Genomic DNA, 26,078 nt, shown 5'->3' with positions numbered 1-26,078 from the left:
CTCCTTCAACTCGTCACCCCGCGGGCACGTTGGGTAACTTTTTTTCCCACCCGTTGCGTTTCGACTGTTAGTTTTACCCGAAAGAACGAACGCCAGATGCAGAAGCGCATTTTTCTTGCGTTTGCTTTTTGCCAAAGTATCACGACACCGAAACACCGCTCGAAGTGTTGTCATTGCCAAAGTGTGAAATAAATCGCTTCTGCTGCTTGAATTTATGTAGTTCCCACTTACTGAACTACAAGCTCCACTGTTTGCTGCAAGCTTTATTTATTTCCTTTTTTTCTAAAGCCACAATTACTTTCTCTAGTCCTTTTGGAATATTCGATTCTTAATAGGTCAATGTTTATTTTTAATCATTGACTTAACACTGGGCAAACATTGGCAATAAATTGGCTGCATAGGTTTTTTTTTTCAACAAGTTTCCAGCAGAAAAAAGGTTACAGATCTTTTTGTTTATTATTGATATTATTATCCTGTCAGCTCCTGTTTTCTTCTCACTGTGTTCCCACTGGTTTCTTTAAAACATATTCATAAAATGACTTACTTCAGCTTCGAGCAAGAATAAACATTCGTTAAGTATAACGGTACACTGTTCCATTAATAAAACAAGTAGTTAAATTATATAACTTTAATTTAGTTCTTTATCAATTAGTAGAGTTCTTTATTCTTTTTAAACTCGATTCCGTTAAAAAAATATGGTTTAGGAATGTTTATGACGTAGCTTCATTTTATTGCAACTCATCTTTCGAGTGATTCTTTCATCATCTTGGAAAAAGGATCAGCATTGGATAAATATAACAGTACATCCATAAAACAAGTTTCCGTTTGACATAACGATTGAGTTGTAGTGTTAGTTTCATGCTTTTGATCAGTTTTCGTGGTAAGGATGCAAGTGTTTAACTTAACTGTTTATTTTAACAATTTAGTTTCTTTTAAGCTTGAGTTCTTTATTCTTCTCAAGGTCGATTCCGTTAGTTTCCATTTATTGCAACGGTTCTCATATCTTTTGAGTGATTCAACCAGGATTCGTAACTAAACTCCTGGTTCCAGAATTAGGGGGAAATTATACTGGATTTGCAATTTCATTTAACATTGGATAAGTCTAACTATTCAGTGTTTTGCGGCATTCTTTCGTTTTTACTGTTGATATATATTCCATTTGTAAAAAAACCATTTCATCTTCCAAAGTGTTACATTTATCTACTCTGCAATTGCATTTGTATGATATTTGTACCAAATAATTTTAAATAACTGTAACCAATACAAATACTATCAATATTCTATCTCTGACTATCTATTAACGATTTCGAGTTGTGTGGATTGTTTCTAACGGTTGCTCATCTCTCCGGTTGTCCTCAGATTGCATCTTCTACGTTTCGCTGACCAAGGGCCCGCGAGGCGTCGGGCTGTCCGTATCCGGTGGCATCGATTCGGCGGCCTCGTACCCGGGACTGATCCGGATCAAGCGGATCTTTCCGCACCAGGCGGCGTGGGCTACCGGGCTGCTCCAGTCGGGCGACATCCTGCTCGAGGTGAACGGCTGTCCGCTCACGGGGCTCACGAACTTTGTAAGTAAATCTGACACCTCTCGCATGGTCTGGAAATTAAGTGCCATGTTTCACGCGTTCCTCCTTCCATTCCAGCAAGCCCTGGTGGTGCTCCGGAGTGCCGCGGACGAAATGACCCTCACCGTCGCGCGGCCGAAGGGTGACCAACACCTGCAGCTGTCACCCCAGACCGAACCGCCCAAGCCGCCTCTTCGGGTGACGCTCTCGAGCGAGTACTTCCCTCGGCCGCAGCCGGTAGCCCAGGAGTCACCGGTTTCGCTGACTGGGGTAAGTCCCTTCTCTCTCTCTCTTATGTTCCTCTTAAAGCTCAACTCTTCTTAACGCCTTGCAGGAGTTCGAGATAGTGCTGACCAAGCAGCAGGGCTCGCTGGGTTTCACGCTGAGCGACGAATCGGTGCACGGCCACTACGTGCGAATGCTGATGCGCGAGCCAGCGCTCACCGACGGCCGCATCCGGCCCGGTGACCGCATCCTCGAGGTCAACCATGTGCCGATCTCGTCGATGACGCACTCGGAAGCGGTGCTGTTCCTGCGCCGGGCGGCCGACGTCGTGCTGTTGCGGTTGTACCGCGATCCATCGTCGGCCGACTCCGATTCCCTCAGCTCGTCCCGCCCCGGTTCCGCCGACCGATGCGCACGCCCCAAGGTGTGTCTCCGGCCCGAGGCTCGCAGTCTCCTCTCAGCGCTTGCCGCCACCCGCCAACAACAGCAGCAGCAGCAACAATGCCAGCAACACACCACCGAACACTCCGATCCGGCAGCCAAAGCCGAAGACGCCAACTCCCGGCGACTGCGACGTGGGGGGCTTCCGGCCCATCGGCGCCCGCATGGCACCACCGGTGGCCAACAGAGCTGCAACTATCCCGACAGCTGCTCCGATGCGGCCTCCAACGCCAGCCAAGGTACGTGACGTCGCACCGCCATCTCACCACCGTTACAATTAGCTGGTGGTTGGGTCAATGCTCTAAAGCAGAGGTCGGCATACAGTTCCTGAAAAGGGCCAGTTGATTAAATACGATACCAAAAGCGCGGGCCGGATATCTTAAACCAGGGGTCGGCAAAGTACGGCCCGTAAGAAAATGTTAATGCTTCATACAAAAACCTATCTAAATTTTTACTGTATTTGTTCGTTGTCAAGATGCCAACTTTGTTTTTCAGAAAAAGGAAAATTTAAATTTCAAACAGTCTCATGGGTCTCGTCCAAAATCCAGAGGCAAAAACTTAGTTTTTAAATCCATTTAGATATAAGACTAGCAATATTGAACAAGTCATTTTCACTACTGAGAGTAAGCCGGTAAAACAAAGATATACTAAAATAATTTGAGTAGGGAATTATTTTAAAGTACAATTAAAGAAATTAATTAACAGCACAACTGATCAAAAAAAAATGTTAATATATCAAAATTCAACGAAAAGAAGTATGAAAATGTCCAAGAATGTTTAATGATACAATTTCTTATATTTTATCTTACCGCTCTTTCAAATGTTACTTTACCATTTAGAATGTTGATACTCTATTCAAAAGGGTTAAGGTAATCATCATTTACGGCAGGAGTCGGAACGCGCTTTCCAAAAGGGCCAGATGATTAAAGAGAAACCGAAAACGCGGCCCGGATACCTTAAACGATGATTTGATGTTTTCAAAGCAATACTAAACCCTTTTGAATCAACGGAACTGTCGGATTTTGGACGAGACTCACGACGCAACGATATTTTAGTATGATCAATAATAAAAATACGATGGATAAAATACGATACGATAGCAAAAAGTTAAGCCACCTGGTATTGAACAACTCGTTCATCAATTTTAATCTTCATTATGGTAAAAAAAAACTTGAATTTTATGGGTTTTTAGTATGAAGTACTTAAATGTTAGTACCAGCCGGATAAAATTAGTTGGCGACCCCTGTTATAAACAATAAGTTTAGTTACTGAATGTTATGTCTGTTGAGGGCAACATTTGAGAAGTGAAGCGAAAAAAGCGAGGGTTTAGGGTGAACAGTGTTACTTTTGTGTGCGTCTCTGTGTTTTATGAATGTTCACCAAACTGATCTGTTTCCTTCGCTCGCGTTCCACCAGATGACGAGCGGTACTACAGTGACTGGGAGCTGGATTATCTGCTCGCGGAGGAGTGCAGCGGCGAGGGGCAGCTTCTCGGCGACGGTGATGGCGACGGCTCGACAGGGGTGCCACTTTCGCGACCAACCTTCCTCGACCTGGACGCGTCGTGCGGTGGTGGTGGTGACGCGACCAGCACTCCCAACGCCCCCGACCGGGGAGAGGCGCCGGAAGCGGGCCGGGACTTCACCAGCCTGCCGTGCGAGACGTTCCTGGTCGCGTGCAAAACCGACCGGGACCTGCAGGCCGGCGAGGACGCGTACACCGATGCGATCTACGTGCAGCACTTCGCCCGCAAGTCCCCGCTCTACTCGTCCGTCAACGTGCCGGCAAGCAGCGGCCCGTCGGAGTTGGTCGACGCCGTACAGCAGGGAGGTAAGACGCCGGAGGCTTTGTAGATCGAATAGAGTGAAGTGTCGGGGATGAAGTTCAAACCCAAATATTTCACATTTTTGTCAATATCATATCGTATGGGATTAATATTTTGTACAGAAAGCTGCAAGAAATTTAAATTTTGTTCGTTTTTCTATAATTAGTTCGATTGCGTAGTTCTTTTTAATTCAAGTAAAGTGAACTTATAAATTACTCTTTAAAAAATTATAATTAACACGCTGAAAGTTGCAAGTGGGACCAAGTATCTGGTTTTAAGGTTAATTTTAGAACATTTTGAATTGATAACAATGAATTTTATTCCTCTATGATTGATGCCTAAAATTGTAACAAAATCAATGCAGCATCAATCTAACTACTCTAAAGGTTTCAAAATTAACAAATCCACAAAAAAATTGTTGCTTGGTACTATTAGTGAAAGACATGGTTGATATGGTTGGAATATCCCGAGATAATGGTTTCTGTCAGGTTTCAGACTTTCCTAACACGAATGTTGCTGCTCTACGACTACCCAATAGTTTCGAAGAATCCTTCTCAGAAACGGTACAGCCAATTTGAACTGAACAGTTCCGTAGTCTATGCTACGATTATTACGAAGAATGAGTACCGTAGATGTACCATATTTGGCGCGGTTAAGGAAATTCTGCATAACAAGTTGAATAACAAAAAAAATGTTCGGTCAAATCATACCATTTTTTGCACAGTGCTAGCCTAACTACCATAGAATATAAGAAAAATAAGTGAGAAACTCTAAAATTGTTATTTCTTCAAGTTTCAGAAACTCTTTGTGTGGCACATTATGTTCCTAACTTGGCGCATGGTTTTTGCAATGTTCCTTACTTGGCGCGATGTGTTCCTAATTTGGCGCACTTAAAACAAAATGGATGTAGTTCATTGAATTCAACAGCTATATTCAAAAGTCAACTTAAACCAATAGAAACACTTTTCAACAGCAATTTAAAAAACAATTTAGCTTTTTTTGCAGCGGACTTTGGCTTCTCTCGTGGAAATAAAACTATCTCATCGCAAACTTTTATAATCTTATTCATCAAAGCCTTCTATGATTCAAAAATATCTAGCAGCGCAAACAGTCATATTCTCCACGGTGAATAATTAGGAACACATGTGAGCCAAACTTGGCGCAAAATTGTTCGCTTCAAAATTAGCATAAAAATCTCAAAAAGCACCGAATCTAACCACGATTCATTGAAAATACTTACTTTTTAACAGTTTCTGATAAATAAAATCCCTAATAATTTTTCCTTTGCGTATAAATTATTGGAAACAGTTGAACCCACTCCTAAGCAGCGTTGCTAACGCGAGTAAAAATTGGCGCACTTGTGAGATAGATTTTTTCATTTAATTATATATACATTCAATAACTAAAAACCAATAACATGTTTTGATGCGGATGTATTGTACAAACATAAACAAATATTTAACTCCATATTTTAGGCTGAAATTATTTGGAAATAGTCTAATATCGAAGAAAATATTAGAAAGTGCGCCAAGTTTGGACCCGCGCCAAGTATGGTGCTTCTACGGTAATAACATTTTTTGTAAAAATATTGCCAATTATTTGTAAACTATCATAAAACCTACCAGGAACGTACCTTTTTGCACACTGTTTTTGTTTGCTCAACTACTTTGAACGACTACAAATCCAGAGCTCTGTTTGTCAGCTTTCCTTTGTATTTCTTACAACACGTGGTTTAATCTGTCAATATGGAGGCGCCCAGTTGTTGGTAGACGGAAAGTTCGGCGCTTGATTGCAGCAAATCTTCTCAATAATAGCAATAAAAATATGATTTACAATTTGTCATTCTGACATTAGATTAAATACTAAAATTTTAAAAATTTCAAACGTATTTATCAGTTGTGCAAAAGTTTGCGCTATTTTTATTTTTAGCTACAATTAAATCAAACTGCACATAGTTTTGAAACTTGATAAAATACTTTTCAAAATGTGTAGCAGAAATGAAATTTTGCATGGCTTGACGAAGATAGCTATAAAACCGACCAGTGAGTCTAAAAGCATTGTTAACTTAAATGGTCTTTGAATATGTCGTTAAGTCCGTCTTAAAACCTTCCCTTAAAACCATATCCACTTAGGAGGAATTATTAAAACTGTAGACTGCCATTGAAGTGCCATTTTGATGTCATAAAAAGTGAAGAAAACTTAAATGAAGTGGTTATTGGAATCGAAAAAACAAACATAAAACAAAACAAATATGAAAACAAATCATATCGAAGTATGTGATGCAGAAGAACTGATCAATCACCCATTATCAGATGCAAAACCTAAAATTCTGGAGGAAATAACATGATGTAGCAGAAGAGCAGTAGTAAAATGTACTACCAGTTTTAGAGGGGTTCTAACAATATTTGTTTCATCCTAAACGATCTGAAAACGTTGAAGGACTTAAGCTATTGGAATCCATTTTTAATGACATAATTATTCATTTTTTGTTTCAAGTATGGTTCAGCCAAAATTATATAGACATCAATCATTCCATTTATATACGAAAATGGAATTTTACGAAATCCTACCAAACGTTTTTTGTATCATGAAATACTCGTACAGTGTTAGCGTTTATATATGAATAAGAGTAAATTTGGGTCATATTATAAATGTATAATTATTTCGCAAAGTGTTTGCAACTCCTTATTTTTTACATTAATATGGTACGTCATCATATTTCGAAGTACAATATTATATTTTGTCTATGATATTTTCTTGGCATTCTTTTGCATTTCTAAATAACAACAAATTGTATCTGAATTTGTGTGACCTTACTCATAACTTTGTTGTTAACGTATGGTTTTCTTGTGTACTTAAAGAGATTCTTCTGGCTTGGTTAAGTTCTCACGATAAGACTATTTAAGTCTAGAAATGATTTTGTTGTTCTGTAGAGTGGGCTCCCTTATACACTTGAATTGATTTTATTGGAGGTTTTATGACATCATTTAAGAATTTATTTTTACTCTCGAGGTGTGACTTAATGATTTAGATTGAATTTTGTCCTGGTATCTCAATAATGTTTGTTTCGTTGTGGTTGCCGTAGGAAAGCAAAGCCTGCTGAAATGGTACGGCGCAAGCATGCTGGACGGAGAGGACGGCGGTGGCGGTGGTGGACTGCAGCCGAACCACGATGCGACCCGGGCCCAATCCGTGACGCCGGATCTGACCGTCGCGTCGGAAACGCCGAGCTGCAGCTTGGGGGCCACCCGCTCCACCACACCCACCACCGAGATCGAACTGTACGAGCACTACGCGGCCCTTGCCCTTGGCCGGGACACTGAGGGATGCGAGGTAAGCTTGCGCACTTGATAAAAGTTCCAGTGGTTCTTAAAATGCGCGTTTTTCTCACCCGCGTTGCAGATTTTCACCGCCGACCTGCACAAAGGATGGAACAGTCGGCTCGGTTTCAGCCTCAAGTCGGAGCCGGACGGAAGCGGACGGGCCCGGACGGTGATCAGTGCCATCCATCCCGACAGCGTGGCCTCCCGAAACGGACGGCTGCGTGTCGGCGATGTGTTGCTATCGGTAAGCCTCTAACTATGCGCGATCTCACTTCAACTAACTTTAAGTCCAATCCGTTTGAATGCTTATAATACTCGGGTCTCTTGACGCAAAATGCAAGCATTTCCTTGTTTAAACCTTCCCTTACTAAGATCAATACAATACATAAGTATTCTATCTGAGGAAAAAGGAATGCCCTTACACCATTTCGGATTTAGTTTTAAGTAAAATGATATTCTTTTAATATTTTATTTTTATTATTCCACAAATTTAAAAACCATTTCAAGTTAAAAGGCCATTAATTTACAGTTACTTTATTGTTTGACTTATATCACAGGAATTCTCATCTTTTTACATAGAAAGTAGAGTAACATACACCATCGGAAAAACGAAAATCGTTTATAAATGATAGCCTTCAATCTGAGAAAATTGATGCCCTTACACGATTTCGGAATTAGTTTATTTTTTTAAATATATTTAATTGTACTGAAAAGGGGTTTCAATTTGTATTACTTATTTTCTAAAAAAAAACTTTAATTATTTTCCCAACTTTTCTTTTTCTGTTCCACAAATTTTAAAACATTTTCCAATTAAATGGCCAGTTAAATTTACAGTTACGTTATTGTTTTACTTATATAATAGGAATTTAAATATTTTACATACAAAATAGAGTAACATACACAATCTAAAAATAGAAAATGGTATATAAATGATCAATCTTCAGCCTGCAATCTGAAGAAAAGGATAGATTTTTTTTCAATATATTTAATTGTACTGAAAAGGATTTTCCATTTACACTACTTGTTTTCTAAAAAAAGTTTAATGATTTCCAAATATTTTTCAATCATTTTCTGTTCTACACATCTTAAAACCATTTCATGTTAAGAGGCCATTAATTTACAGTTACGTTATTCTTTGTTTCACTTATATAATAGGAATACCTATTTTTCACATACAAAGAAGAGTAACATACACCATCGAAAAATTTAACAAATTGGGTATAAACGATAGCTTTTTAAACATTTCAAACCTAAAAGTTTGTTTGGCTTTTCCGTAATATTAACCCTATTAAATGAATATTGTATGAAAACTACTAGTCTATTTTGTGTCAGTCGAATGTGGTTGGAATAGTTATTAGTTTCATATTCATCACTCTAATTGCATTATTTAATTTGGCACACTATTGACAAGATTTTGAGTTGTGGATTCTTCGTTATTTTCCCGGTCATGAAAACTATCGCTTCCAAGTTCTTTTTACAATTTCAATGTCAAGTTTATTGATTTATTCGGCCCTATAACCTGTATACATTTTATAAATTGTCTTAAAAACCTAACGCAGACATATTTCAATCCCAAGCTGGAACTAACCAATTTAATCGACGCTTTATCGATTCTGCATAAAACAACACGTATAGTTGAACTAATATACATGTAACACACTGATATTTTATTAACATATAAATAATATAATGCAGCATTGAGCAAAAATCTATCATTTTCGCCTTTTCACCCATCCCAAACAGGTAAACGAGGATTCGGTCGAGTCGATGCCGACGGCGCAGGTGATCGAGCTGCTGCGCAATGCGCGCGGTTCCATCTTCCTGGTGCTGATGCGACCTGCGGGCGGCGGAGAGGAGGGCGATCCGGCGGCCGGCAAGCTGCAACCGACGCCCGAAGAGCCGGAGGACGAGCTCGACGTCGAGGACGCGTTCCGTTTGGTGGAGGAGCTGAACCGAACGCTGCCGGAGGGCGCCTCCGACGGTGTTGCCGACGGTTTGGAGTGAGTGGACACACTCCACGACCAAGCTCGCTTTCCAGTCCGTTGAATGTAAATCACTATTTAGTTGCTTCAAACAGTTCCAAATGAGAGAGAGATTCCAGGTGTCAGTGTTGTGTAAGGGAAGAGTCGTTTGCCGAGGTAAACAATTAACTGCAAGAGGAAACATACAAAATAAGAACGCAGTGATAGGAAGGGGAATGGGAATTGATTCTTTTTTAAGGTAGATAGCAGGATGGCTCAGTCGCAGCATCCCGAAGCATAGCTTCATTTCCAAAGAGATATAAGCAGAGTAAGACAGCCGGAGCAAAAGGTAGAGCTTAAAGGTTAAAAGCAAACAACGCTGAAACGCGTTGACGAATGAATATATCAGAACCGGGCGAAGGTGGGTCCACCATTTGCAATGCGAAGCAGGCGAAGAGAATGGACGCTAGGGAAGGGAAGGGAAAAAAAATGGTGGACACAAACTCAACAATTATGTATCCATTTCCGTAATATACCGCTCGTCACCTGTATCGTATCCCGTCGCTCCACCATTCTGTCATGGAGCTGTTAGGGATTAGTGAATCACCCAACTCCTCCTTCTCACACCTCCCGTTGTTGTTCCTTTCATCCTTTCCAGTGTCCCACTCCAAACCAACCGAATGCGAAACGAACACGCAAGACAAGATAAACATAGCCGTTTTTTACCCTCAACCGTAGGAAAATTTTTAATGTTGTTAGTGTAGCGGAAAATGGGAAGAGACAAATATTAAATTTCAAGTGGGAGTACAAAGAGCGTCTGGCGCGTCAACTACAAAATATATAGCAACACAAGGAAAAGCAACAGTCGTTCCAGTTCGGGCGTGGGGGAAATAAAAAAAGGAGGTAAAGACCCGTTCATGTCCTTTGCTCGAAAGGGTTTTTGAGGGTTTTTGCAGCGCCCCAAAGAGTCACTACCCTTAACTGGTACATTCTAAGTGATCGGTCCACGCCAACACGCACAGAAATGGGCCACTGTGTTATTGCATTCATATGTGTAGGTAACTGTGAGTGTGTGTGTGTAAGTGTGGAGGGAACTTGGAAACAATAAAACAACAAACAAATTAACGACAAATGATGCACACTTTTGGCCTAGCGAAACTCCTAGAGCGAGGATACATCTCTACCGTCAAGGCTTTTCCTGCTGTGGACCCTCTTTTTTGCCGAAACCCCCCTGGTCGGGCCCCCAATCACCACTTCGGCATCCCCCCACCACCCGCCATACACTCCCACCAAAGAAGAATAATGTGAATGTGAATGTTCCCAAAAACAGAAAACAATGAAACAATATTCCAAAAGAAAACGTGGGAAAGTAGGGTAAAGCTTGGGAAACGGGAAGCGAACCGGGTAGGAGTAATGAAAAACGAAAGCAAAAACCCGGTGCAAATGGAAACGAACGGAAGAAATTAAAGACATTAAAACAAAACACAAACGAGCACTTGTTTATTATGTACTGCAATATCTTTATTCAATCGTGTTGTTGAAGTCAAGATGTTAAGAAGATGCACATGCGAGGCATACCTTTCTTGATGCTAAGATAAGTTTCAGGTAAGTTTGTTTTAGCACATTTGGTTTCTACTCGTACTGCGATTTATATATTTCTTAAAGAATTGAATATATACTATTATTTAAAAGGTTAAATATTCCATTTATTTTAAACAAATATTGAATTCTGATCCAAGAATATAAATGTTTCAACACATACAATATTTTACATCAGATGTAAAAGGTCAATTACATTTGCGGTATTTGTAGATTTTACAGTAATCACTTTCCAAACGATGAGTAAAGTTACTTCTGTAAAATCTCCTTATACATATCATAAACGATTGAAAAATAAAGTAATCCAACAATGAAAGGTTTTTTTTTTAAATTCGTTTGCAGTTTAAAATACGTATGTTCGAGCTTTGTTGCTCGAAAGCTATGTTATAAAGCTTTTTCGTTGTGAAGCTGCGTCGACCATTGGAGCTTGCTAAGCAACGTTAAGCTTACGTGAAGGTACAACCCATTGCTTCAAGTGCTTCAAGTAACTTCTTCTTCTTCTTCTTGGCGTAACGACCTCTCGGTCATGCCTACCCCGTTAAGGGCTTACGAGACTTGTTTCCCAAGTAACATGTTCGGTAATTACTCAAAACAATGCTTTAATCTTAATGTCTACAACCAAACAACTCAACTGATCAACAAAGCAAGCACCCGGACTTTACATCCTTACTTTACCCGGGTATTTTACATCCGGAACTGAAACCAACAGAATTTATTTTCAAAATTCTGTTCCTTTGAAACAGCTTATACGATTATACAACTACTACAATAAATACATAGAATATTAAAGTATCCAAAAATATTGAGCAAGAAAGTATGTTTGAAAAAGAAAACAAAAAAAAAGAAAAAAATGCCTTACGCGAACTTGTTTATTATACTGTACAAGCTTCTCTGTAGAATGAACAATCGTACAGTTGTTTGCTGAAATGTAAATTGGTTTTGCTAAAAACAAATGAAACAATCATGGTTGAAACGAAGATTTTGAAGATTTCTGATACAATGTAATAACACCACAATTTAATTTTCCTTCGCCTCTTTCGTACCACGTGATCGAAAATGTCTGAAATGCTGAAATTGAATCAAAATATTACACGTTTTGTTTATTTCGGATTTACTCTTATATTTATCATACATCATCAAACTTATGTGAACTTTTCTTTCTTTCTAAACTGAAACTAAATTTCCTCTTGATGACTATGTTACTATGTGTGTATATTTTACTGGGCGTCAAAAATGTGATAAATTTATACTCTTCGGATGCCTTCCGGAGGTTTCGGTTTGCCCCGAACCGAACGTTGTACTCCTGTCGTTTCCAGCTCTTGCTTTCATTTGCCTTCACGTGTTCGCTGGTTTTTCGCGTGTACTAAGACGTCCCCGTCCCATCCTCCATCTGCACCTGGTACTAGCTCGCTGCCTAAAGGGGGACTACCCAACTGGGTGTGGGTTTCGGGGCGGTGAGAGTTTGTGTTGTGGAGTGATGTGCGAGGTGTGACTGCTACCTGCCATTGCCATTGCGGAGCTCTAGAATGCCTTCTTGGCCGGCTCCGGGAATGCCTCGCGGGCCGGTATGAAGCTCAGCATCATGATGTGCCGGGCGTACGCCTTCGTGGTGCGGAACAGCGCGTCCGTACCGTGCAACCGATCCAGCACTCCCAGCACACCGAAGCACTGGTTGAACCTGCGTAACGGGAAGGTGGAGAAATTGTCATCAGGTGACAGAGTACCCTGGAGTGAGTTCAATCTTACTACTGAATTGATTTATTTAAAACCTCAAGAATAGTTTTTGTGACTCCTATTTCATATGGACTCTTAACATGGACTCGAACTCCAAAAGAGTGAGTCAGTAGATAACTGAGTTACTAGTCACCAAAGCTACTCGAGTTCTAAGGAAGGATTTGAATCCAAAATGGAGATTCGAATCCAAAATAGTGAGGAAAAGAGTTACTAATCGCTAAAGAGATTTGAATTCGTACAAGAAATTGAGTCTCAATTAGGGACTCGATTCTCAATCAGGGATTTGAATCTCAAACAAGGACAGGGACAGAGAGCCCATGAGTGTAATATAAAGTGTAAATAAACTTGAGAGAAAGTGTTCAAATGAAGTTTTTTTTTCATTTGGTTGGGAGTCCAATCGCTGTTTAGGATTAAATTCCATATTACAGATACAACTCTCTGTGGTGCCTAGTGACTCTTTTACTCACTCTTGGGATTCGAATCTTCTACTTGGGATCCAAATCTCTACTTAGGATCAAGGATACAGGAATGAACTTGCTTCAAGAGTTGGAACAGCCACAGTATCTTTCATTTCTCGATAGTATTGAGTCCAAAAATTTCGTTTGGAGATTCATTAATCTTTTAACGAGAGATTCGTGAATTCTAAAGATTTAAAAAATGGGATGAGACGCTTCAAGGAAGGAATCTTGATGATTCGTGAATGATTCATAAAAGATTCCTGAATGTTCATGAAAGTTTTGAAAGATCATCATCATCATTCATCAATGTTGTATGATTCGAATCCCAGAAGATTCATGAACCAATCTGAATGAATCTTAGGTGAAAGATTCGTCTGAATGAAACTCACGTAAAGATTCATAAGGCACAACACTATTTTTATTATGTTGGCTATTAAAATTCCAAGATGGCGTGCAAATCGACTCAATCTTGGGAGGAACCTTGTTAGGGATTCAAATCGCTGTGGGGACTAATGACTCATGTTTCGAGTTTTGAATAAAAAAAGAGTAGCTAAAAGATTCGACTCATCGTGACGATTCGGGAGTGCGATTCAAATCTCTAAAAAGAGTTGCTATGCTCAACACTTACTTGAGATGATGAAAGTCGTGCGCCTCGGGACTGGGAAAGAACGGCAGGTGGTAGCCGGAGTGCGCGTTCAGGGTCGAGAGGATGACGAGCGTGAACCAGAGCCAGGCGACGGCGACGTGGCTGCCGAGCATGAAGATGCCGAGGAACGGCGGCACCAGGTTGCTGAACACGTGCTCGACCGGGTGGCAGTAGATGGCGGTGATGGCGATCGGGGCCGTCCACTCGTGGTGCCGCTTGTGGATGTGCCGGTAGAGGTGGCGGCTGTGCAGCAGCCGGTGCGCGTAGTAGAAGCCGATCTCCTCGATGAAGATGCAGAAGGACAGCTCGGCCAGCACCCAGTGGAAGGTGGGCAGCTCGCGCAGGTCGGTCAGGCCGCGGAAGCGCATCGCCTGGTACATGCAGTACGCCATCGGGACGCCCACCACGGTCTGGTTCATCAGCACCGTCGCGATGACCTTGGCGAGCCGGCGCCGGTCGACCGGCTCGTTCGTGCCCGGCTGCATCTTGTACCGCCGGATGATGGTCGGCCGGCAGCTGACGTCGAACAGGGTGTAGATGCCACCGAACAGCCAGTACACGGCCATGGTGAAGATGGTCGTGTTCAGCACCCACAGCCGGGCCGGGTCGTCGCCGGTGAAGTCGATGAACCGGTCCCATTGCGACTGCCAGAAGTCGCCCGACGCACCCCAGAACCGCTGCAGATGCCTGCACACCAAAACGGACAGAGTTACTATCACCCCCTAGCATAGCAGAAGGGTCAGTTGTGGGTCCTAGATCTCTGCACTCATTCCTTTCTGCTTTAGCACAGCTAAAAACTAAGCTTTTCTGACCTACAGAGACTCTGGATCTACGCGAGTAGGTGGCAGATGTCTCATACAACCTTAAAGCTTCTTGATCTACGGTATTCTGAAATCCTCAGATGTAACAGAATATCTCACTTCTTTTTTCTACCCATGGAAAAACCAAGAACAAAACTTTTCGGACCTGTAGGTCGGAAAGGGTACTTCCCCCCGTGTCCTTTGGTTACTTGTATTCCAAGTAGAGACAAGTGAGTTGTAGAAGTCTCTATTCTGAACCTGAAATCCTCATATTTCACAGGTACACTCATCCTACCAAAACATTGCTATGAGGTTCTATTTTCTGCCAATGGAAAATATTAGGAACTAAACCTTTCTTACCTACCGATCAGAAGGGGTACATATCTCCTTGGAGATATTCATCTTGTAACGTTGAAAAAGAGTATGGAGTATTAAAACTTTGACTCAGCTTACTGTCGCAACTCCAAGTAGAGGCAAGTGAGCAGCAGAAGTCTCCATGCTGAACCGTACAACCTTGAGGGGCGTGATATTTTCTCTCAAACATTTGCAATGATTCCCTACCTTCTGCCTACAGCCACGCCAAGAACTAAGCCTTGCTTGCTTCAGAATACCTGTTGTATAATGGAGATACTTCTATTACTCTAAGTAATAGTAGTTACGTATCTCAGAAGTCTCTGTTCTGGCGCCGTAGAATTTTGAGGTTCTATGGTCGAAGGTCAAAAAGGTCCAGAGTCTCTTATAAAAATATTGTGAACCATTCGATCATTGGCTCTGCTTACTTTTGCTACTCTCAGTGAATTGACCCACCTTTTGGTGAGTTCAAAATATGTAGGTTTATGAATAACTCTGGTAGAGGGAGCTCAGAGAGCTCTTAAAAGAACAGTTCTTATCATTTAATGTTTTGGACTACCGCATATCAGGTAGGACCAAGCAGAGTTCCTAATGTTTCCGCAGTATTCCTCTTACCAGAATGACGTACTGTGTACTCATCTAGACAGGCTGACCTTTAACCTTGCCCAACCGATATGTGTCGTGCGTGTTTTCAACTCTCACCATGTCAGCGTGTTGCGGAACGCGGCAAACCCAATCAGAAAGAAGCTGACGATCACCAGGAAGCTGTACAGCGACGATAGCAGCCGTGGATTCTGCGATTCAATCGACGACGACGTCGCAGTAGGAGCCGCCACGGACATCTTCCGCTGCGTCCGTTCCGAGTCCGCTGGTTCCTCCGACGGTCCCGGTGTCGCCCCGGGCTCCACGCAGACGTTGCCAGCGTCCATGTCCATCTTAGATCCGGTATTTTTTTTTTTTTTGTGTAGTGCGCAAAACAAATTCAAACGAACCAAACGATGAAGTAAAAGACCCGCCCCGAAAACCGGCTGATAAGAACGTTTGATAGAGAGTTTGCGAAGGAGTCGTCGACCGGGAATCGACACGCGTCATCAAATCGCCTTGCCCACTATCGCAGGACCTCCGCTCGTGTGTTTGTGTATTTGTTTTGATGTTGCCGCGTTGTTTATTTTCTTGGCACACCTGTGTGTACCGCTGCTGGTGGGAAAATCGATGAATCGATTTTCCGACCCCGCTGCTCCCGGCGGTTCCCCTTTTTTGTTGTGTCCCCGGGTCCGGGGTTTTTCTTCACGATCATCTTTGCGCTTCCGCATTGCCCCCTCCCCTTTTGCGGGGCAACTACGCAGCAGCGCTTTGGCCACAGAAAAAGCGGGACACTCCGACGCGTTACATAAAACCATCACAACAACTTACACAACCAACCGAAGAACGTGAAAATCAAAACAAAACACACCAACTGTTACGCAATAACGCCGGAAAATCCTCTTTTCTCGTCAAAAAAAAACGAGAGAAACAAATCGAATGCTTAGGTTTCCAATCATTTCAAACCACTTTAAGCAACCCTATCCCCTGTTTCCCCTCCACCTTCCACACCGTTGTCCAAGGCACATTGCGTGGGAAAAATGGTCGTACATTCAGAATAACACACCATATTTACCTTCCGCGCCACTTCCGGTGGTGGAGACACTGTGGAAATGTTGAACACAAAAACAGGCAGACGTTTTTAGCCGAAAGTTTTAGGTTTTCCTCGCGGGTTGATGGATGCTCATTCCCGTGCGAGTGCGTGTGTCAGTTTGATTTCCGTTCGCGGTATGTCCTGTCGGTGGAAACTCAGTCCGGCCAAAGCTTGCCTGCTGCCAACCAGTCCACGAACGAGACTGAGACGAGCTGGCGGAGCAAGTCCTGGCTGTGTTGAACAACAGTGCGAACGCACACGGAGCCGACAACTACGGCGACAACAAACAACAATTGGGGGTTTTCTCCGGCGAAACGGGAACGGACAACGACCGGGTGGCTGGGGCAGGTCGTGGATAACGATACGCTCGGAGAAAGTGAGACGGGAGCGAGTCATAAGAGGTCAGGGGTCGGGAAACTTGTTGCTAAGAAGCTCATTGTGACAACAAAACAACAAGCTCTTAACGGATTATGGAAAATTTAAGAAATTTAACTCTGTTTTCTTCCTAGTCTTGTTCACTCTTATTCTATTTGGTCCTTATTAAATGCGTGCCGACATTTTTCTCACATCATTATAAGAGATCTTTTCCAAGTGTGTCAATTTCAGCCAAAACTCCACAATGTTCAGCAAGATTACATAAAGAAAACTATATAAAAGTAACTGAAACGAGTTCAGCAAGATTACACAAAGAAAACTCTGTAAAAGTAATTGAAACGAGACAAAACTCAACCGCAAGAAAAATTATTTTTCCTAACAAATGTTCAATGCTTAGTACAAATGGTCCCTAAACTATGTGTATTTCTTTAACCCCTTCACTGTTTCTATTTTCGTTGCGCGTCGTTTATTTCGAGTGTACCTGCTACGAAAACACGTTCCGATGTGTTTGTAAACTTTAACTCATAAATTTGACACTAATCGATGCAATTGAACCAAAGCTTTGCTTATTATCAACCAATTATTGCTGCTCGCAATTCACAAATAATGCATATGCAAGCTGACCATAATTTAAACAAATAATTAACAATTTTTTTGAGAAAATATAATTTTTCTTCGAATCTAGATCAAAAACTATACTACGACGGGTTGAGCACTAGAACATTTTGCATTTTGACTCATGATTATTATTATATCATTACTATTATTATTTGTTTATTATTTTTCTAGCATAGTTAGACAACTTAGGAGTAAATTATGAATATTTCACAATGTTCAACATAACAAATAAAGCAAGAAAAATTAAAAAAAAAACATATAATCATGTTGCGTTGAGTTGAATCTTAAGTTGGAATCTTAAATGAGATTGATTGGTATGTGGAATAATTTTCCAAACAATTTTAAGGTTTGAATATTATTACGGTAAAAACAATATTTCAAAAATCAAAGTGTGCCGAACGCTGATCCAAGCAATCAGAGAGCAAAAGTCAACAATGCAACAGGATAGCGAGAGAGAAGTTTTGATAGAAAGTGGCGACTTTTCTCTCACAGGATTGTCTCGTTTTATCTTAGTATCCTTTTTTCTAGAATTCCAGATAAACACGAGTGTAAAAATGCCAAACACATCGCAAAGCATGCGCACAGTGGTTCGGGTGCGAGGTGGCAGACAAAACGGCCGCTTATCAATATAATGCAAACAAAGTGAATATAATCAATCGGGCTGGAGTGGGCTCATTTGCCACCCTTATTTCACAGTTCCCATTTCGCTACCCCAACCCAAAGCCCCCTAAACAAATCCCTCTTTGACCGACGGGGACATTCTCCTTCTGCTCTCAATATGATATAACCCCCTTTCGCACGCTATCTTTCTCTCGCGCGCTCGCTTAGCAGCTTTCTCTTTGTGGGGCGGTTTGCTAGAAAGGTGTCGGTCTGGAGTGCAGCGAATGCAACTGCACGCTCTCCCCTGACCTGCCTCCACACTTCGCCAAATCACTGCTCTTTGTTTCCGGCGATGCACTTGCATTTGTCAGACAACAAAAACACGAGCTGTGCGTTACGCCACAAAGATAAAACAAATCGGGAGTGGGAAGCCAAACGGGCGGGAAATAGATTATGATTCCTGTGTGCTCATTCTGCTGGTTAGGAAAGATGTCCTGTCTGCTTCCGTCTAGAATTATATTACACTTTCAAAACAAGCAACTCCTACACATGAACCCTCATCCTTGGCCTTCGAAATCAGAGCCAGCAACCAAAAACAAAAATTCGTCATGTCCGAAATTGATTACAAACATGCACATTGACGAACAGGGAACGGCAAGTAAATAAGACTATTAAACCGCACAAACAAGCTTAAGCGCATGGAAGCGGGGGTCTCAGCAAGGAGATTACAAATAAATGTACCCCCATGAGACTATTGGACCTATTGAACTTTGATTTGGCAGGACGCTTATCACGAGTTGCAGACCGATACTATGGTGCCCTTGTCGATCATGATGTTCGGCGTATTAGGTTGCACTAACACTAAATGACTCGCAGAATTTGACTAAAAAAAAGTTCAGAAGGAATAGCAATAAATTAAAATTTAAATATTTGAATAATGTAAGTCCAGTACGTCAAGTTTTGTCAACTGTTCTATTTCACAACGGGTTGGAAACCCCTCGAAAACTCACACCATATTCTTTCCAACAACATTTAAAAAACGCATCATTCCAAAACCTCACCAAAACTTACATATGGATGGGAGAACCATAAACTGGAGTGCAACGGTCGTATACCTTGGCCTAACATTAGACGCTAAATTAATATATCGCCCTCACCTCGACACAACAAACAAAAAAATTTATAAACTCATAAGATTATTACATCCACTTACACTAAAAGGCATCGTTTGAAGCTGGCGAGCACCCATTTAACAATTTTCTCTCTTCGCAGTTAAGCGAAAACGTAAAATGGGTGTCCACGAGCTTCAAACGATGCCTTTTAGTATATCAACAAAAAATCAAATCTCAATTCTAAATGCAAATTACTGCAAATCAGTGTGCGAGTACACAAAAAAAGAAGTTGCAAATCAGAGCTAAAAAGATAGATACTAAAAATGATATTAAACCTTCACTGGAGGACCATAGTTTCATAAATAAATAAACTAGTTTAAGATTAATAGAAATTAGTAGCGATAAATTAGTACACAATAAAATAAACCCATAAAAACAATAAAATAAACCCATAGCACACAAGCAAAAATTGTCTTTAGGAAACTTGAATGGAAAAATATATTAGAAATTTTCAGGAATATCCACTTGAACTTTGTTTATCCGTGTTTTGAACTAAATTATTTAAATGCCTGTGTGACACATCCGCCTTACGGAGGACACTTGTAAGCCGACCGGTGGATGTAATGATGCTTGTTATGGAAATGAAAAAGACGTCCCCGGTCACCACGGGCACCGCGAGCGTTGTGCGCAACGCCGAACGCACAAAGTTCACGTGTCCCTTTGTTCCGCTGTTTCGCAGGCAACCCCCGCCACCTCCACTGGCCATCCCCGTCTGTAATTGTATGGCAATTGAATCTTCAATTACAGCAGCAGCAGCAGCTCTCGCTCGCGCGCTCGTCGCTGTACTCGCGAACACCTATACTAGCGTCCGGTTCCCGATCGACGCGGATTCATCTTTATTGGTCGGTTCACGGCAGGTTCGGCGGGATCGCGTCCGACAAGCCAGTCAAACAAGTCACGGCAGGCGAAGCGAACGCATTGCGCAGCGAAAACCCCCCGGCTTCGCGTACGGTGGATGCGCCACTTTTACAAGAGCAGCACGCAGGTTTATCTCGTTTGCGTTGTGAGTCTGTGTGTGTGTGTCGGTGCGGTGTTTGTGATTGGGACGGAAACCATCAGAAGGTAGCGAAGCGCGAGATTGCAACTATCAATTATCAATAATCGATCAAAAAAGGTGGTACCGCTGCGGTGATGTCGCTCACCGTGGAGCTGTTTGACCTGCCGGCGCACCAGTTTCGGGTGTTCTGGGGAGCCTCCGGCAGCCTGTGGCAGTCGCTGTGGGACCGTCTGCTCGATATCACTGGTAGGTGTGTTCGGTTGGCGACCGCTGAACCGTTGAAAACCATCGCGAGTTTAAATTAAACCGCCCTATCAAACGACTTTCTTGGTGCGAGAAGCTAAATAGTGCTGAGGCGTAATCCTGCGAGAGGAAAGCCAGCTTAAGCCTCCCGGTCCAAGAGTAACCGATAGCTGGAATGATTGTCCAATTCTGCGGCCCGCTTGGTTGCCACTTCGGCAGCTTATCTCTGGCTGGGGGTGATAGGCTGGAAGGGGGGAGGGGTTCAGCTTGAAGAGCAAAATCTCAACAAGCAAGAAGGGCATAATCAGCACTTACCAATTCGATTCGCAGGTGATAATCCGTTCGTACTTTGGACCGTCGGCTCGTACGTCTACACAACGTTGGTGTACTGGAGCATCGGGCTGGTCTATACGCTGTTCGATGTGACCGGGCGGCCAGGCTTCCTGCGCCGGTACAAGGTGCAACCGGGCACCAACGAGCCGGTCGACGCGGCTCGGTTGCGCACCGTCATCCGGCAGGTGCTGTTCAACCAGTTCGGTACCGGGTTTCCGCTGCTCTTCCTCATGTACTACCTGCTGCCGGTGGAGCAGACGAGCGCCCGCATCCGCGAGCTGCCGACGTTCGTGACCGTCGTGTGGCAGCTGGCCGTGTGCATCGCGGTGGAAGAGGTGCTGTTCTACTACAGCCATCGGCTGCTGCACGATGGCCGCATCTACAAGTACATTCACAAGCGGCACCACGAGTGGACGGCCCCGATCGCCATCACCGCCATGTACAGCCACCCGGTGGAGAACCTGGTCAGCAATCTGCTACCGATCGCCGTCGGCGTGTGGACGACCGGCTGTCACATCTCCGTCGCCTGGCTCTGGTTCACGATCGCCATCTCCAACACACTGCACGTGCACTCCGGCTACCACCTGCCGTTCCTGCCCAGCCCCGAGCAGCACGACTACCATCATCTCAAGTAAGACATCATGTCGCCCACATCCGGGCACACATTTACCGCGCACACATTTCCTTCAACCACATTCACCTTCGTCCCACACAGATTCAACCAGTGTTTCGGCGTGCTGGGCGTGCTCGATTGGCTGCACGGTACGAACGATAACTTCCACCAGTCCAAGCAGTCCAAGCGGGACTACATCCTAACCACGCTCGAGCCGGTCCGGGAAACCCATCCGGACCAGTAGCGAACCGACTACGACTTTCACCGTGATGTTACCAGAGACCAACAGAACAGAAAAGACTTTGTATATTCCCTTATCAAATAGATCCGGAGTCGGCAAAGTCCGGCCGTAAGAACATTTTAATGCAACATACGAAAACAAACGTCCAAATTCTTCTCGGAGTGTTCCACGATATCACACAAATTTTAGCCAAAAATGTACGTTGCAACTGTACTTGTTTTACAGACGTTTTCATAATTGATTGTTTTAAAATATTCCAGGCTCATTAATCGTACATGGCCAACAGTGTATTTACCTCGAAGCACAGTTCTGTTAATAACTGAGACTACAACAGAAGAGGTTCAATGTCATGTTTAATTTAAAAAAAACCAACGAACCAAAACGTATATGATGTAAAAGGAAAAAACTCAACGATAAAAAAACAGTCCCTTCAGTTAAAATGGCTAGAAGACAAAGTTTCCAACATTTTATCTTATTATCCCCTATTTTATAAAACTTTACTATTTATAAGAACTTCATTTAAACGGATTTAATATTGTTTTCGGGTTTCGGGCTCGAAGTTATTATGAAATAGATAATTAAACGGCGTACCAGACAACCCTACATTGCGATTTTGTTTTCAAAGTTTATTTTCACACAATAAAAAAAAATATTTCAACAATACTTCTCTTCAATACAATTTCAGTTAGAGTTAACTCACAGTATCGTTCCAAAACATTAGTTTTTTCTCTTTAAAGTAGTCAATTACTAAATCGCGGCCAAACGCTGTCTCGCCGGACAGGAAGAAGCGAGATAAATTTGGAATCACCTTGTTTTTTTTTTAATTTTCCCCCTCTTTTAGTGTTGCTCTATATATACCTATTATTTAGTTTCACCGCTTTAGTGCGTAGTTAGACTAGACATTTGCGGTTATATTTTCATGTTTAGTTTTTTTTTCGATAAATTTGTTTAGCTAGAGGGGCACATGGGTAGGGGGGAGGGTGTACTAATTTTGGCCAAGTTTTAAGTGTTCGCTACGGCCGGGAACAGTTTACCTTTACAATACAGATGTGACGGAGTATCGATTTGGATCGATTGGATATTTCTGCATTGATTTCTAATCTTTTGAGCGACTCCTACTCTAATGTTTTTTTTTTTTTTTGAAAAGAAAAATACATATAACAGTGCTATGGAATGCAACGCACAAGAAAAAGGTTTGAGTATGTTAGATAAACATATCGTAGATTCAAAGCATGTAGAGAATTCTTGCTGCAAACCGATTTTATATCACAATGCTTTCGGTTGGTGGACTGCGGCCGCGGTAAATGTTTAGTAAATGGGTCAAAAAACTGGTACAAATATTAGAAAACTATAACGGGGAACTGGTGATATGAGCGTAAGCAACCAAAGTTACGTTAGTTAGGTGTTACGAGGGGGGATTGCTTGAAGGATGTGTGTACGCAGCAGCCTAGGGACGAGTAATGCCCGGAGTAATGCACTCCACCTGCGTTCGTTTGTGTGTGGGTGTGTTTTTTTGTGTGTAATAAGAAGGCACTTCAGTCGCGGTAATTAACATTTGGGGGACGATATTCGCTAGCTGAGATTATTTCAGTGTGTGTGTGTGTGTGTATGTATGTTTCCTAGTAGTTATACATGCCATCGATGAGAAAGTCCATGCGGCGATAGTGGCGCGTCAGCCAGAACTCCTTGGCGCGCCGGTAGGACAGCAGGAACAGTCCGAGCAGGAGCGGGATGGCGAAGATGAGTGTCACGATCGGGACGACGTACTCCCGGCGGCTGTTGGGCGCGTCCCGGCCGCCGAACTCGGACGGAATGTACTCCTTGGAGAATTGTGCGAGCGGTTCGTCCACACGTAAGCGCCCGCTGCTGTCGACCGGATCGTACGGCGACGAGTAGCCCGGTTTGGCCGCTTGGAGCAGTTTCGGTTCGTCCTCTACCGAGTACGTGACTTTTGGCTTCGTGGGAGGCTTGGTGGTGGTGGTACTGGTCGTCGTAGTCGTCGTCGTCGTCGTCGAAGACGTTGTCGAGGAGGTGGTGCTGATGGTTGACGCTGTCGTCAGCGTACTTCCCGACGAGGTGCTGTTTGCAGATCGCGTAGTGTTTACCCCTCCGACTGTTACGGCTGCCTTTGATTGTGGTGGTGCAGCCGTACTCGATGACACTGCTATCGCACTTGTCGATGACGATGACGATGACGATGATGATGATGATGATGTACTGGCGCCAGCGGTTGCACTCGAGGCGGATGTTTTCGTGGCGTTTGCCAAGGGCAACGGCGATTGCGAGTGGACGGTGCTGGCGCTGCTGTTCGTTGCCACATCGTTGTTCACCCCTCCACGTGTTGCGTTACTGTCCGAATGTGCCAGTTTCGACACCGCAACCGCGGGCACCTCCGTCGACGTGACGGTCGGTTTCTCGTCCGAGGCGACCACGCTGGCCGACTGACTGGTGGAGGCGGGAACCGGGGGGTTCTTCATCATCAGCCGAGAAGAGCCCACCACGCTCGGACTGCCGTCGTTGTCCACGCCCTTCCGCGGCACGATGCGCTGCGCCTTGTCGTGATGGTGTTCCGGAATCGGAATGGCCAGACCGTCGCTTGCCATCCTGTGTCCGTCCGCCAGCATCGCATCGATCACCTTCGAAACGGTCGTGTTGACATTGGGGCTCGGTTGGGCAGAAGCAGCGGGGTGCGTTGCATCGTTGCTGCCAACGACGCCCACCAGCAGGCCCCCAATGCACATGCACCAGCACAGCACACACACCACCGACGAGCGATGCATTTCTCACTGTTTTGAACCGTTTGATGTTTGATTAATGCTTGCACATCCTCTACTCGGGGCGGCAGTAAGTTACCTTTTTACATACGATTACTCTTTATTCCGTCGTACACCGGGCACGGTGACGTTTTTGCATTTCTCCAACCGAAGCTGTGATTCCAGTAAGCGCTGCGTTTCACTTGTGTCGTTTTTTTTCCCCGAGGAGAGCTCGCTGATTATTGTTTTGTTGTGACAGCTCGAGCGTTTATACCGCTACCGATTCGGCGCTCGACAGTCGAATGTCATGTGTGAGCAAATTGATTGCGGCAAAAGTGCTACATATTTATAAGACACCGGTATACCCGTGCGTTCACTTCCCAACGAGAAATTTTGGCGTTATTTTGGGGTAAAAGAATTCTCTTCACAACTGCTCACTCTTCTTTTCAGAATTCTTTTACCCCTTCTTTTGCAGCAGATTTTGTATGCAGTCTAGGTGAAAACCGACTTCTGAAAAGAAGGGTAAAACAATTCTCTTTGCACTTGCGGTACACCTCAAAAGAGAACGCTTTTGACTACGTGCCTGCGTTTATAACACCTATTTCTGAAAATACGTGGCAAAAAACGTATACCCATTCGTATTACCGTATATGAGCTAAGGATATCTTTCCTTTCCCATAATAATTATTTTCATGCCGGAAAATATTTTTGATTGTTTTATTATTTTGATATATCGATAATAATAATATATACAAATCGTCCGGTTCGGAAGGCGATCAGGCGAAACATCCAGAAATCGTCCGACCTCTCCTCTGGTTCGTGCTGGCAAACAGCGACCACATTTAATGTTCATTGATGTTGATGTTCATTTTAAGCCGCTTCTTCCTCCTTGACGAGACACTGAAATGTGTGAAAAGCGCGGACAAATTATCATCAGTAAGAACTCTGCTGTGGGTTCTTACACACGTACTTACTGTATGGCGCGAGTTAACGCTGCTATCGGACACTGGCCACCGACGCTATGTTACACCCGGTAACAACCGATGATCGCCACGATGTCCAACCGCCACCGACCAACTATTAACGCTGTGTTGCAGTTTCGGCGCCTGTCGCTAAGGGTCATGGTCTCTTCCTGTTACCTTTCCTGCCCTTTCCTTCTTACCATGTTCCATGATGTTGTTTAAAAACTTGTTCTATAAACTTCACTCCGATTCCGACACCCAAACCCGCGAAAGCGTTATTATAAACTCGCGCTCCCGAACAAGTTGCTTCGATTTCATTAAAAAGAAAACAAATTTTGCCAATCGAAGCCACTTTGGTAGGTTATGAGGTGTAAATGTCAAAAAACCTACCAAAAATACACTTGGCAAGGTTCTTTTTGGTAGGCATGTACACCTTTGGTAGGAAAGTTCAGCAAGGTTCTCCTTGGGTATCTTTCTAGCCTACGTCTAAGAACTTTACCAATTTTATCAGAGAATGTATGTGTGGTGGAGACGCCTGGTTGATCACTTTTTTTCAATTTCAATGTTT

General features: G+C 43.1%; 4 protein-coding genes across 6 annotated transcripts in view; 2 read left to right on the top strand and 2 right to left on the bottom strand.

The window, feature by feature from the left end:
- Positions 1-10,072, top strand: part of LOC131269208 (uncharacterized) — an 82,277-nt gene extending 72,205 nt beyond the window's left edge. Inside the window, exons 7-13 of the mRNA XM_058271545.1 lie at positions 1,360-1,568; positions 1,644-1,835; positions 1,900-2,470; positions 3,648-4,061; positions 7,142-7,389; positions 7,459-7,623; positions 9,123-10,072. Coding sequence (XP_058127528.1) covers positions 1,360-1,568; positions 1,644-1,835; positions 1,900-2,470; positions 3,648-4,061; positions 7,142-7,389; positions 7,459-7,623; positions 9,123-9,383 — 2,060 coding nt within the window. The 3' untranslated portion in view covers positions 9,384-10,072. The remainder of the gene's footprint in view (positions 1-1,359; positions 1,569-1,643; positions 1,836-1,899; positions 2,471-3,647; positions 4,062-7,141; positions 7,390-7,458; positions 7,624-9,122) is intronic.
- LOC131269211 (uncharacterized) lies at positions 2,521-24,756 on the bottom strand. 2 transcript variants are annotated; one of them, XR_009178988.1, is made up of 3 exons: positions 24,649-24,756; positions 23,125-24,581; positions 2,521-2,532 (listed from the first exon to the last, which is right to left on the bottom strand). XR_009178988.1 is itself a non-coding variant. In XM_058271549.1 (2 exons), the coding sequence occupies exon 2, from the start codon at positions 24,573-24,575 to the stop codon at positions 23,415-23,417; it is 1,161 nt and encodes a 386-aa protein (XP_058127532.1). In that variant the 5' UTR covers positions 24,576-24,581; positions 24,649-24,756; the 3' UTR covers positions 22,535-23,414. The 2 variants fall into 2 exon arrangements, 1 of the variants encoding a protein (XP_058127532.1); XM_058271549.1 differs by lacking the exon at positions 2,521-2,532 and having other exon boundaries at positions 22,535-24,581.
- LOC131269212 (fatty acid hydroxylase domain-containing protein 2) lies at positions 12,090-16,771 on the bottom strand. 2 transcript variants are annotated; one of them, XM_058271550.1, is made up of 4 exons: positions 16,586-16,771; positions 15,631-15,863; positions 13,760-14,464; positions 12,090-12,617 (listed from the first exon to the last, which is right to left on the bottom strand). In XM_058271550.1, exons 2-4 carry the CDS (start codon positions 15,861-15,863, stop codon positions 12,461-12,463), a joined length of 1,095 nt encoding a protein of 364 aa, XP_058127533.1. In that variant the 5' UTR covers positions 16,586-16,771; the 3' UTR covers positions 12,090-12,460. The 2 variants fall into 2 exon arrangements, with proteins under 2 accessions (XP_058127533.1, XP_058127534.1); XM_058271551.1 differs by lacking the exon at positions 16,586-16,771 and having other exon boundaries at positions 15,631-16,058.
- On the top strand, positions 20,250-22,175 carry LOC131269213 (fatty acid hydroxylase domain-containing protein 2-like). The gene is made up of 3 exons (XM_058271552.1): positions 20,250-20,611; positions 20,939-21,572; positions 21,657-22,175. Exons 1-3 carry the CDS (start codon positions 20,500-20,502, stop codon positions 21,796-21,798), a joined length of 888 nt encoding a protein of 295 aa, XP_058127535.1. The 5' UTR covers positions 20,250-20,499; the 3' UTR covers positions 21,799-22,175.
- Positions 24,757-26,078: the final 1,322 nt, after the last annotated feature.

Source organism: Anopheles coustani, chromosome X (assembly GCF_943734705.1).
Source record: "Anopheles coustani chromosome X, idAnoCousDA_361_x.2, whole genome shotgun sequence".
Classification (NCBI taxonomy): Eukaryota; Metazoa; Arthropoda; class Insecta; order Diptera; family Culicidae; genus Anopheles; species Anopheles coustani.
Note: the sequence above shows the minus strand (reverse complement) of the source record. Positions and strands in the feature narration are given on the sequence as shown.

Bases quoted from the DNA above. Each gene is read 5' to 3' on its own strand.
- LOC131269212 (XM_058271550.1), bottom strand. From the start codon at position 15,863: ATGGACATGGACGCTGGCAACGTCTGCGTGGAGCCCGGGGCGACACCG. The intron at 14,465-15,630 runs GTGAGAGTTGAA...TTTGGTGTGCAG, and splicing joins TTCCGCAACACGCTGACATG to GCATCTGCAGCGGTTCTGGG. The intron at 12,618-13,759 runs GTAAGTGTTGAG...CCCGTTACGCAG, and splicing joins CACGACTTTCATCATCTCAA to GTTCAACCAGTGCTTCGGTG.
- LOC131269213 (XM_058271552.1), top strand. From the start codon at position 20,500: ATGTCGCTCACCGTGGAGCTGTTTGACCTGCCGGCGCACCAGTTTCGG. The intron at 20,612-20,938 runs GTAGGTGTGTTC...TTCGATTCGCAG, and splicing joins CCGTCTGCTCGATATCACTG to GTGATAATCCGTTCGTACTT. The intron at 21,573-21,656 runs GTAAGACATCAT...CGTCCCACACAG, and splicing joins CACGACTACCATCATCTCAA to ATTCAACCAGTGTTTCGGCG.
- LOC131269211 (XM_058271549.1), bottom strand. From the start codon at position 24,575: ATGCATCGCTCGTCGGTGGTGTGTGTGCTGTGCTGGTGCATGTGCATT.